The 12140-nt window shown below is 35.4% G+C and overlaps 1 protein-coding gene across 3 annotated transcripts in view; it reads right to left on the minus strand.

Moving 5' to 3' along the window:
- LOC115241515 overlaps positions 1-12140 on the minus strand; it is a 33696-nt gene that overhangs the window by 12102 nt on the left and 9454 nt on the right. For all 3 annotated transcript variants that reach the window (XM_029817282.1, XM_029817283.1, XM_029817284.1), the window contains exons 3-5: positions 9544-9614; positions 2694-2791; positions 2508-2631 (exon numbers count right to left, since the gene is read on the minus strand). In XM_029817282.1, the coding sequence (XP_029673142.1) occupies positions 2508-2631; positions 2694-2791; positions 9544-9614 (293 nt within the window). The remainder of the gene's footprint in view (positions 1-2507; positions 2632-2693; positions 2792-9543; positions 9615-12140) is intronic.

Genomic DNA, 12140 nt, shown 5'->3' on the forward strand with positions numbered 1-12140 from the left:
ATCTGCTTAAACGTTTGAAATTGCAATTAATTTTTACTATTGAAAATTAAATTAATATCTAAATCGATAGTAATATAATACGGTTTAACGAGCGCTTTGTTGTATAAAAGAGTGATGCATTTTTTCACCATTGTGTGTGTGTGTGTGTGAATACAAAGAGCTCAATGTTATTTATCACAATCTCGTTTATGCAGCGTCGAGCGTGCAAAACGAATTTGAAACGTCTGTTTCGTACAAAAACGACGAAGATACCGAAAATGGTACAGACGGCAGTGACGATGGAAACTGGACGTATGACGAGGAACCGTTAAAAGGCACTGATGGAAGCCGAATCGCAGCTTATCACGCCGGAAAAGCTACATGGCGATGTGACGAATGTGGTAAGTACATCCGATATATGCATTGCTAAATGTCTTCTTTTGCAACAATATTCAGCGAACGCATTTGAATGTACTGTCGTGTCTAAAATAACGTTCTATAAACCTCTCTAAAAATTTTTTTTGCAAAGCTAACTTGTTTACAATCTCCATAAGCTTAAAGGTCTTGATCGATGGAGCACTCAGAGTATAGCTGAGTAATTTTCTAACCATGTAAAAAGTTTAACTGATACAAGATAAAAATAAGTTGATTAGTAAGGGTAGATAGCGAGAAAAATTCCCCTGCTAATTACCGATCATACCGTTTTGAACAATTATCTTATACGGCTATATCTCATGGTTCTCGCGTTTTTCTAGGAAACCATTTGCAGTTTTTATATTATCTAGCAATATAAATATGTATCCTAATTAGAAATTTTTATAATGTTACAAATCTCCAATAACTGCAAGCTCTTTGATACGATTGTATAACGAGGCTCGATTAGTTCATTACGTGTGCACGCGAAAAAATATAAAATGAAATGCAATATACACAATGCTTGAGAAATCATGTAAATTCTTTGCATTTTAAATCTTCTGGAAAATTTTAAGTCAATGTAAATGTGAGAATATTTTATCACATGCTATGCAATAGATTAACATATTTTTTTAAATTTATATATGTGCGATAGATTTATGTAGTAAATTATATATCAAATTCGGTAAATGCTCCTTCATTTATTCTTTATTCAATAAAAAGCAGGTATAGGTTAAGTTTGCGATAGAAGATGCCAGAATTGAGACGTTAGCAACACGATTCCGTAGTAGAGGGGATACGCACACAAATGTGAACCGTGTACATGCAATGTGCAGAGCGCTCTGCGCATTATATATACGGTTCACGCTTGTGTTCGTATCCCCTCCACTACAAAACCGTGTTGCTAGCGTCTCAATTCTGGCATTAGGAGTGCAGTGTTATATAGCGTACGTACACGCTTTCATTTATAAAAAAATGAAGCTGAAAATTCTTCGTAATACTTATGGATAGTTACATCAGGTATGAAATATATACACACACACACACACACACACAGAGAAGAAAGTAGGATAAAACCGGGTATCTCTGTTTCTTCGTGATAAGTGCTACTATCTTTGGCTAACTCGTGTTATTAGTTATAGATTGATGCCAACATTATTTTGAGATGAACCGTGCCCACATGCACACGATATTTCGTTTTTGAGAGAAGTCCAAAATTTTCGGACCAAAAAAGATCGATATCGGGACAACAATTGAGTCGTTATGGACTTTTTCTACACAGAGCATCTGCTTCGGTAAATGCAGCATTGCACACATTCTGTACATATTAGAGAGTATATCTATACTAGTTTTGATCGTCACTTTGTACGCTGGAATATACAACCGCCGTGTTTGTTACTTTCCTTGTGTTGGGACAAAACCTGGTATTACACATTTCATGTAATGAAAAGAGGAAGAACTGTTATCCTGACTTTGTCTCCCTACAAAAAGCAGTTGGAAACGAAAACTACCACTTAGATAAAGAAACCAATAAAAGAAAGCTTTTTGAGACTATAAGTTAAAATATTAAAGTTAAAATATTAAATAAGGAAGTCCTGCAGCAATGTCGAACAAGAGGATATCTTTATTTGTGATTTTTGTCAATAAAATACATTTTTATATTGCATTTTGATTAAAATAAATCGAGATTTTGTAATTGCACGGTTTTACATGTTTTTAAATGGGTACCCAGTTTTACCCTACGCGTTTTACCCCCCGGTAGGGCAAAATCGAGTATTTTAACTTCTCCAAAAAATCTTGTTATCCTTGGTAACCAAATATTTTTTTTCAGCAACTAGTCTAATTTTCTCGTAGTTTAAGGTCCACTAAAGACTACTAATATAACTTTTATATAATCTGTATTAAAAGATTTTAGAATAGTTTCTTTATGCAATTCTTCTTCATAGTTTTTCTTTTTTTTTTTTTTTTACTAGCTGAATAATGCCTATTTATTAATGCTGCTAAAAATAACTCACGTCTCAATTAATTAATTAAATTCGCATTGATATTGTCTCAGTTTACATATTAAACCATCTCATTATTTAATAGAGTTATAGAAATCATGAGAAACTCACATCAATGTCGGCGCACGACCAAAATCTGTAGCTGGAGCCCCATTCCTCGGCCTCCCGCAGCAGTCTGATAGTGCAGTCAGTGCAGCTGAAATCTTGTGGCAGCTGCACGGCATAACTCTGCGCTCTGAAAATCAGAAATACCGCGTCAGATAAATCAGAAGAAAGGGCGCGTCATTGCGCACTTACGTAGCATCGTCCTCGACGAATTCGCTGTTTCGTGTGATAGGCGTCAGATCGATCAGAGGTCTATCGTAAAAATCTAAGATCTGAAGTCGAAAGCCTCCCTGAAAAATAGCAAATTTCATATTCAAACATGTGTGAAAAACATGAAATATTTATTTGCTCTTAAAAGTTAACTTTTATTTATCCTTCAATTAAAATATCGACGGTTTCGTTTTATTTTACTCATCTCTTTTCTCCGACAAAATATTATACATTGACATAATCATCGCACTATTCAATAGAGAGGTGATAAACTGAAGATTCGGATTAAGTTTTTTATACGGAAAAGAGATTCATGCATCCGTGGATATGTGGATTTTTCTATAGTCTAAAAGTTGAAAAGTGTGTTCCTGTCACACATACAAGTCATGAAACGTTCAATGGATCATTTATATTTTGTCCATTCATGGCATTCATTCTGCTAAACTTATGGCTGTTCTTCGAGTTCCGCAATAAATAGCACATCATCACATGGAAAAACGTTAAAGCGGTTTCGATACCAATCACGTAAGCGGAATTGATGCAAGTGGGTCCCAGTCGTGAGAGATCTCTCGATTTTTTCCTTGTAACTCGACGAGTTGCAAGAAGCAAAGTGATTCGTTCCATCGTTGTTGCCATTTGCTACGCTGGCCTTAGTAAATCGACAATACAATAACGGACTAGAACTTGTCTCCTTTGATTTACTGACACAATTAATGCCGTTAGTACACAATCGTTTATCAACGTGTTATTTAAGCAATTATATAAAAAACATATAATATAAAATAAATAAATATATATACACACACATTTGTATACATTGAATACAAAACTAAAAAACATTATTTTATTTAAAACATTACATTAATTAAAAGCTGTGTCAATTATCACATTCATTTTTTACTTGATCGGCAACAAAACAAATGGGAACATTTGCGGCTGCAACCCGAGATATCCGGATCATTCAGACAAGTATGTATGCATCTCGGTCGTGGCTATAATAATTATCCGGATTCTGACACGAATATCTCGGTCCGCATTGACGGCGACGCCAGAATGTCGATGAATAGCCGTTATATGGACTCGCATCGTACAAGCGCATCATATGCATGAGACGCGATTGGTCGTACCACTTCTGTTAATCCGCAAACGCACGCCTCGCAATCTCGCGCTTGCGACATGATTTACGAAATTCGTGCGCCGAATTAAAGAGCGCGGAAAGGCTCTCCCTCGTCGAATTAAGAGCGCTCCTTCCTCTCTTCCCTGCCGGGATAATGACGGAATAATGACAACGAGTTAATGGATGCCCCCGGCCGATTGATATGCGCCATCGGTTGCGACATGAGATTCTTTATAATCACGTCGGCCCGAGCACCGTTAAGAAAGCGCCGATGCAAGTTCATAAACGTTATTGAGTAACATCCGTATCCGTCCGTGACGGCTTCGTAGGAGGAAGCGATGTAAGGATTATCGCGGGCCGATCTGCGGATGCAGATTACGACCTCGTAATCGAGATATATGCGATTTTCGAATCGGAAATCGGTAATTTTAATTTGCACACGCAGGTATATCTCCTTGGATAATCTCTGTCTCATTCTTTTTATATCTTCATTCCAATCAATTCTTGGATTCGATATTACGCATCCGAAAGGAAGAAGAAAATATTTGTACCATGTTTGAAGTTGCGCAATCACAGACTTTAATTAATTTAATTATTTATCAAAAAAATAAACGGGAAAAAAATTTCCTTTAGTAAACAATAAAAGGGTTCAACAAGATATACATCAGACACATATGTATATGTATAAGATAGTAATACATTTTAAACAAGATGTTTTTTTTAACAACAAAATTAAAATTTGAAAAATAGAAAAATCAGAGAATGTATGTAGTAAATAGAATGAGATAGATTATATAATTTAACGTTTAAATTAATATGCAAGATATTACGATTAAACAGTTATATCTTGTACGTACAAATTTATTTTACTATAATAATATTATTGTTGGAGTGTGCAATATTTCTTAATTAATGCTGCTTGATGAGGAAATCAGTTTTCTTAATATCATAATTAATAGATTTAGGTCATCATTCATCTTATATTTTCCACTCAAGCAGTTTCTATCGACGAATCTAGAGCTTGTATTTTCCGGAATAAGTTGGATTGAATGCGCAAATCTCGTAGCTATCTTACGAATGTCGTGTGACATCTGTCGACACGAGCAATCAGACAGTCGGTGAAAGACGACATTCGTTGTAGAAGGAAACGATGGTCGCGCGTTCCCACCTCGAGACATCGCGAAGGAGAGAAAGGGAAGAGATAGGGCAAGCCGCAACGACGTGGTCGTGGTACTGCTTCGCACGGTGAACACACCTGCACTCTCGGAGGCAGGCACGGTTGTTATTGTCAAATTTTTCTCGTGCCGACATCCAGCGCGGATATTCCCGCGCGGCCAAGATTTTAATGTCCCTAAATGTCGTAATGTAATCCGCGCGAATGTTTATCGCGCGCATTTCGTCCATCCCGTTAACGACCACCTGGCGACTGCCTTCCTAAGAAGGAGAGACTACATCTTTCCTGCATATTTGGAAATAATTCTTTTTGCGACTGCGGTTGATATTTTCATGAATCTAGGTGCATCGGTATAAGAAGGAGAGAAAATACCATTTCTTCGGTATCTCTTCCATATATTCCTTGACCTCATCACTCTTAATGTTTACTCCATTATAGAATAAATTTCAAATTAATAATCTCTATCAAAACAAAGTTAACTGAAGTTATGTAAAGAAAAGGGCTTCTATTCCTCTCTGTATTTCTTATCATATTTCAATTTTTAACTAAGGAATCTTTTCCGCATATTCCACATAAGTTTTATTCTCGATTACGATAATATGGGTAATGCAATATCTTATATAAGATTTTTTTAGTATCTCTTCCATGTATTCTTTGACTAGAATCTAAAGTCAACCTCATCTCTCTTAATGTTTACTCCATTATAAAATAAATTTCAAATTAATAATCTCTGTCAAAACAAAATCAATTGAAGTTGTGTAAAGAATAAGGATTCTATTTCTCTCTCTATTTCTTACCATTTTTCAATTTTTAACCAAGGAATCTTTTCCACATGTATTTATCAGGTTTTATTTTCTATTATGATAATATGGATAGTGCAATACGATATCTTATATACGATTTCTTCAGTACCTCTTCCATATATTCTTTGATTAGAATCTAAAATCGACTTCATTTCTTTTAATGTTTACTCTTATAGAATAATTTTTACATTAATAATCTATCAAAACAAAATCGATTAAAGTTATGTAAAGAATAAAGTTTCTATTTCTCTCTGTATTTCTTATATCTCCATATTTCAACTTTTAATTAAAAGAAATTTTTTCCACATGTATTTTTCAGGTTTTATTCTCTATTATGATAATATGGGTAATGCAATATCTTAGATAACGATACAACTCCATTCAAGTCGTGTCGAAGAGATGCATATTATTGTTGGATAATCGCGCTACAATGGAGAACGTTTCGAGGATGGAGGCCGTTGCTGCATACGGAGGCTCGGTTTCGCTGCACGCTTCGCCAACTCAGAATCGCGGGTTTTGCACATTTAGCCGAAGGCGAGACGACGCCTTCGTGCCCGAGCGAACGTCATCGGCGGACGTTCGAATTACGGTACCCGGCATACCGATCTCTACTACCTCGGGAAGTTCTCCAGGCATTGCGTCCATACGTTGGCCGCCTATAACCGCCTCTATTCGGCCTACTCATAGGCCGCATGCCTACGAGGCGACCACGCTTGTGAATAATTCAGCGCGTGTCACCTTGAGCGACGAGCAACGCGTAGGCAGAGAAAAAGAGATAGAGAAGTAGAGAGAGAGAGAGAGAGAGAGAGAGAGAATCTCCAAGACGTGCTCTTTTCCTTTCGTAGACCACGAGCGGACAAATTTGTAATGTCCTGCGGATAGTGTTGAATGTTCGAGTACTCGTACGTTGAATATAAACGACCGGTGGCGATTATTATCGAGCTCGTCGGACGAGCAAGAGCGCCGCGACGTTTCCTCGTTTGCCTGCACTTTAATGAACACACAATAAAGAATTTATTATTATTATTACTTGACAGTTATATGCTTTTATTTTGTGTTAGAAAAGATTATTCCCAGACAGCACAAGGATGTCCTTAGGACGTCCAAAGGGCATCCAGGACATACATGTAGGATATCCTGAGGATATCCTATTTTAATCCTCGGATCTCCTCTGGATGTCCTGAGGAAGAGTAAATGATAGCCGTACACTAGCCTCTGGAGAATCCAGGGAGATCCTGTGGAACATCTTAAGGATTTCTATAGGATATGTTAGGGATATTTTTCATACGTTAAAAGGAACAAATTCTAAAATTTAAATATAAATTAAGATTGCGTTCTGTTATTTACTGCCAATACTAAAAATCTAATACTAAAAATAGTTCACGTTCTTTAATATTTGAGGTTTTCGTGCTGTACATGAATATTTTAGGTTTGGCTTCCGGGTTTGAGTCGTGTAATATTTTCAAAACAATCCAATATCTGAATTCCCTATGTTGGGATTGCATCAGAAATTGAACTGATAAAAAATAATTATATTTTTAATTTCCTGTTAGTTGCTCTTTGCAAGCTTTATATAATTCTCATGACCAAATCTCAAATACGAGTTTGCGCGTTGCATAGCGGTAAACAAACGAACTAGCGGTTGAATACTATTTTTTGTAAAGTTTTTGGAATGTTGCGCATAGTAACATTTCTCATAAATTATTAAATAAATAATAATTTTGAATATGTGAAAATGTGCGCATCAAATTCAATTATTAATATTAAACGAAATTAATGTTAACAGTTAATTGCACATGTATATGTCCTCTGGAAATCCAAAGGACATTCAATATAATAGACAGGGCAGGTATCCTACAGACATCCAGGGGTTATCCAATGGACATTTATAGGACATTAATACTTATTACAATACTTAAAATTTCTAAATTATATTAAATAGCCTACATAACCGAAAGTAATCATGTATGCATATTAAATTTTCATAAAATATATTTATAATAATATCTTAAAACATCCTACAAATATCCTGAACCATCCTGGACATATTCAGGATGATCCTGAGGACGTTTTGTGCTGTCTGGGTTATAAACAAAATTAAGAGTAAAATACAATGATAAACGTGAGATACTAGATATATACATGAGATAACTGAAATCTATGGAATGTATGAGACAAGCGTGGAATGAAACTTTTTCTTAATGATTTTCGATCTTTCACAGTCCGGTTTGAAAAATCTGATTGTCTAAAGATAGTAAAGATTTATAGTGATTTCTCTCTCCTTTTCTCTTGCAGTCGACAAGAAGCGGAGAGAAATGATTTTGATAGACTATTGCAAGTGCTATTGTTTAGAGTTTTGATAACATGCGATGCCTTCAATCTTACGCTTCGCACTTGGATACTAATACTTTCTCCAAAGGCTCGTAAAGCTTTCTCCTTCGGTTGATCGGAGATTCGAAAGAATCATATGTCCGACAAAACCGATTGTGCACGCGTAATCAATATAGCTGTTTATTGTCACTTCAATTTAATTTATCTAGATTTCAATCTATATTTAATCGTTTATAGAGTTGCATGTAAACTCATGAAAGTTTACGCAGACTTCCGATTGTCATTACAATCCATTGTGCGAATTGTAATGCACGCTGTATAAAAACTTAATTATTATGATATATATATATATATATTTTTTTTTAATACAATATTACATAAATAACTGTACGAATAAATGCTTCGTTATGTCGAACGCGTTTCGCGCCCGCACCGGGCCGAGGAACGTAAAGCCCGGAAAGTCGAGTTGCGCTCCGGAGAAAGTAGTTTCGATGTATAAATAATAAAATGTACGCGTACGATTTTATCCCGTCTTCACGTAACCGTTAATACGACTTTTAAGCAGTCGGTCTCGCTTACTCGCAGATAGAGATGTGTAACATCACGCGCACGTAGAGTTAACGCCGAGGGCGATCAGCGACGGGGTAATCACGCAGGCATATTACACATCTTGTTTCCCTTTCTCTCTGTAAAATTATCCGCGAGAAATCCGGGCGATTCTCAACACCGCCAGACGAAGCATAAAACAAGCCGTTACCTCATTCAAGATTCCTCTCCGTGTTTTGTTATGTGGAACGATGCGATAAATAAAATATGTAATAAAATAATTCGATGATGTTACATATTATCGTAGAAAAATATCCTTACAATTTTTAAACGAGGTAACATAAAATAAAGATTAGTATGAAAATCTTGAGCTATCTTGTTATGTATAATGGGAATTCCAATATACCGTAAAATGAATATACATCGCACATCAGCATCGGTAATGTTGCGCGTCAGAGCGAAAAAAAATAATGCGGCGTCATCAAATATTTAAGGAGATAGTTCCTCAAGATTATTTTTGGCATTCTCAAGAGATTCCCGTTTTTTTTTTCATATTCTTGCTTAATTAATTTTCGAAACATCGAAGATTTGTTGTATTCTGCTGCAAAGGCGCATATGATAATTCCCTCTGATATGTTATCAAGAGTTATATAGTTATCAAGAGTTATATTTTATAGTTGCATTATTACGTTATTACGTTATTATAATATATAAATTGAATGTTCATGATCTTTTTCTCCACGCCCAATTATTTTATTTGCTTTACTACATTTTATAGTGCGGCGAAGACTCTTTCTGAGAAAGATCGCGCGTAAGATTCGTATCGTGCAAGAAAAAGAACTTGTAAGGAATTTTACTCACCCTGTGGGGATAGGCGAGGTGCCACGTGACGTTGAAATTGCTTCCTGCCAGTAACGATGTCTTGACATGGCCTGGAAGACGAAATGTGGAATATTAAAATTAAACTATGTCCCTTAGTAGGTTTCGTATAACCGGACAATGATAGATCGTCGAAATTAATTAATTCCGAAAATTCATCACCGTTAAATGTCGCAGCGCTGATACTGGCCTCGTTCGGCTCGCGACCTGTTTCGGAGGTCATGTACCTTTAACGCCGAATATACATCGCGATCCAAAAGCACTTTGAAAATACCTGTCTTTCGTCTATTAATTATTCAATCTTTTATAAAATATTCTTTCAAACGCTAGGTGAAGCTTTGAAATCAAATCATATAATCGTAGACACATCGAGTAAGATTTTACCTCATCTTGAAAATATTGTAAGATGAAATGTCTGTATATAAACGAATTTAATTGTTTAATGAAGATTAATAAAATTCATTGCGATTAAAAAATGGAAAATATATTCTTCTATTTCTATCAATTTCTTCGGAAGACAACTTGCTAGTTGATAACTAGCAATTTCATCATATGTACAATTATGTCAATATTTTATGTAGCCTCGTTTTTTACTGTTACTGGCAGTAAATATCAGAACGAAGCCGTGATATCGTTTTCCGATTCTTTTTTTTTTTCTACTATAATGATTATATTCTATATTGGATGTACAAAACCTTTTAGCGAACGGCTTTCATGCAGGAGACGCGGCGAATCCGCAAAGCTTACGCGCTAATTTAATATAAATGCAAATAACTGATTACCCTCCGGTACTTTTAATCAACTTTTCCAGTATTGTGTCAGACCAGTCTCTTCCGCTTCCCCGAGCGTCTCCGGAAGGAAAGCGGTTCTTCTCTTCCATTGACCGAGCGGAGTCGTCGGAGCGGCTCGATTAAATTACGATCGCGGAAAGAAAAATTTATAGCCACACACCAGTCGGTACGCATATCGTTAACGCGATTATAAAAGCAGTCGAGTCAAACTTTGGATTATTTTCTATTCAATATAAAAATTCTGAATAAAATTAAAATTTGGAAGAAACGACGAGAGAAGAAATGCGAATGTCGAGAAATAATGTAACTCGATCGTAATCGAACGGCGAATCGGGGAAACTGGAAAGAAACGAATTACGTAGTGTAATCTTTTAATCTATCAATCGCGTTGTGAAGTCGATTAAATGTCACTGAACAACTACACGTCCGAGCGTACAATTTTCCACGACCAGTTATACGACTTTTTCGCAATTTCGTGCGACATGTGAGAAAACGTGAGCTACGCTCGCGAGAAGCAAGACGATACAAATTAATCGCTGCGCCAAAGATGGAAAAGAGTAAATGAGAGCGGAAAGAAGCCCGCGGAGTAGATTCGTCATCTCCCTTTGTTAAGACGCACAGATAATTCGCGTTACCCGACAACGTAATGATATAGGTCTTTCTTTCCCCGTTGCTTATGTAACAACCAGTGCGGTGCCATTTATGGCGTGGTCTTAATTACGGTTTCGCAAGGGAAAATGAAGGATCTCCGACGACATCGGACAAGGTGGGTAATTGTAACAATGTTCTTGTATCTCATGTTTACAACCTCGCACGGTGCAACAATGTGAAAACGTGCAGTCATAATCTCTCTGTTCTCAACTTTTCACTCCATTGGACTCGCCATTAAATTGATGCTAAAAAATTAAAAACAAATTTAAAAATCAAGAAAGAAATATTAAGTGAATTTTCACACATGACATGTTCAGATATTATATTTTATAGTAGGGTGTTTTTACTCTCAAATCTTGTAAATAGTTCTCTGAAAATTCCCTGATCTTCCAAGTATTTTTATTCAAAATTCCAGTAAAGAGAACATTTTCAAGATTTCTTGGCGCAATTTTCTAAAATAAAATTTTTTATCGTATGCTTTTTTAAATGCTAGATTTTCAAATGTACTGAAAAAAATTGAATAGCTTTCGTAAGATAAATATTTTTCACTTGTATAACATTTTCTCATTTTTTGTCATTAAAAATTACAATAAAGAATATGTATTGCATATTCAATATTTTGTTAAGGCATTGAATGTGTACACAGAAATATATATTTTAAATACATAATTCACAACTTGGCTTATTGGTGGATTGTCGACTGCTTACAATATAAAAGCAAAATTATCAAAAAGAGAATTTTTTTAAAAATTTCTTGGATCCCAAAAATAAAATTCTATGAAAATTCTTTGATTTTTCTAGATACAAAAGAAATCTCCGAGAACTCTAGATTTTCCATATTTTTCTAGGGAATAAAATTATAATTGTATAATTATATATTGACCCTGAAGAGGAAGCTTCCATTATTTTATTAATTCGTCAGATTAAATATTCAATTAATTATTGTGGCACTATTTCTTTATATTGATATTTTACACATTTTTACTTTATATTTCAATACGAATTATTATACAGGCATATCATATCATTCTTTAAAATTTTCTTTTTTGGAAAAGATCCGTTTGACTCTAATTCCCTTCTATCTAGATGCGATTTTGAATATTGACAGTTAGGATACACGTAAAACGTGGAAGATAA

The sequence above is a fragment of the Formica exsecta genome, unplaced genomic scaffold (genome assembly GCF_003651465.1).
Source record: "Formica exsecta isolate Colony F162 unplaced genomic scaffold, ASM365146v1 scaffold50, whole genome shotgun sequence".
In the NCBI taxonomy this organism is placed as follows: Eukaryota; Metazoa; Arthropoda; class Insecta; order Hymenoptera; family Formicidae; genus Formica; species Formica exsecta.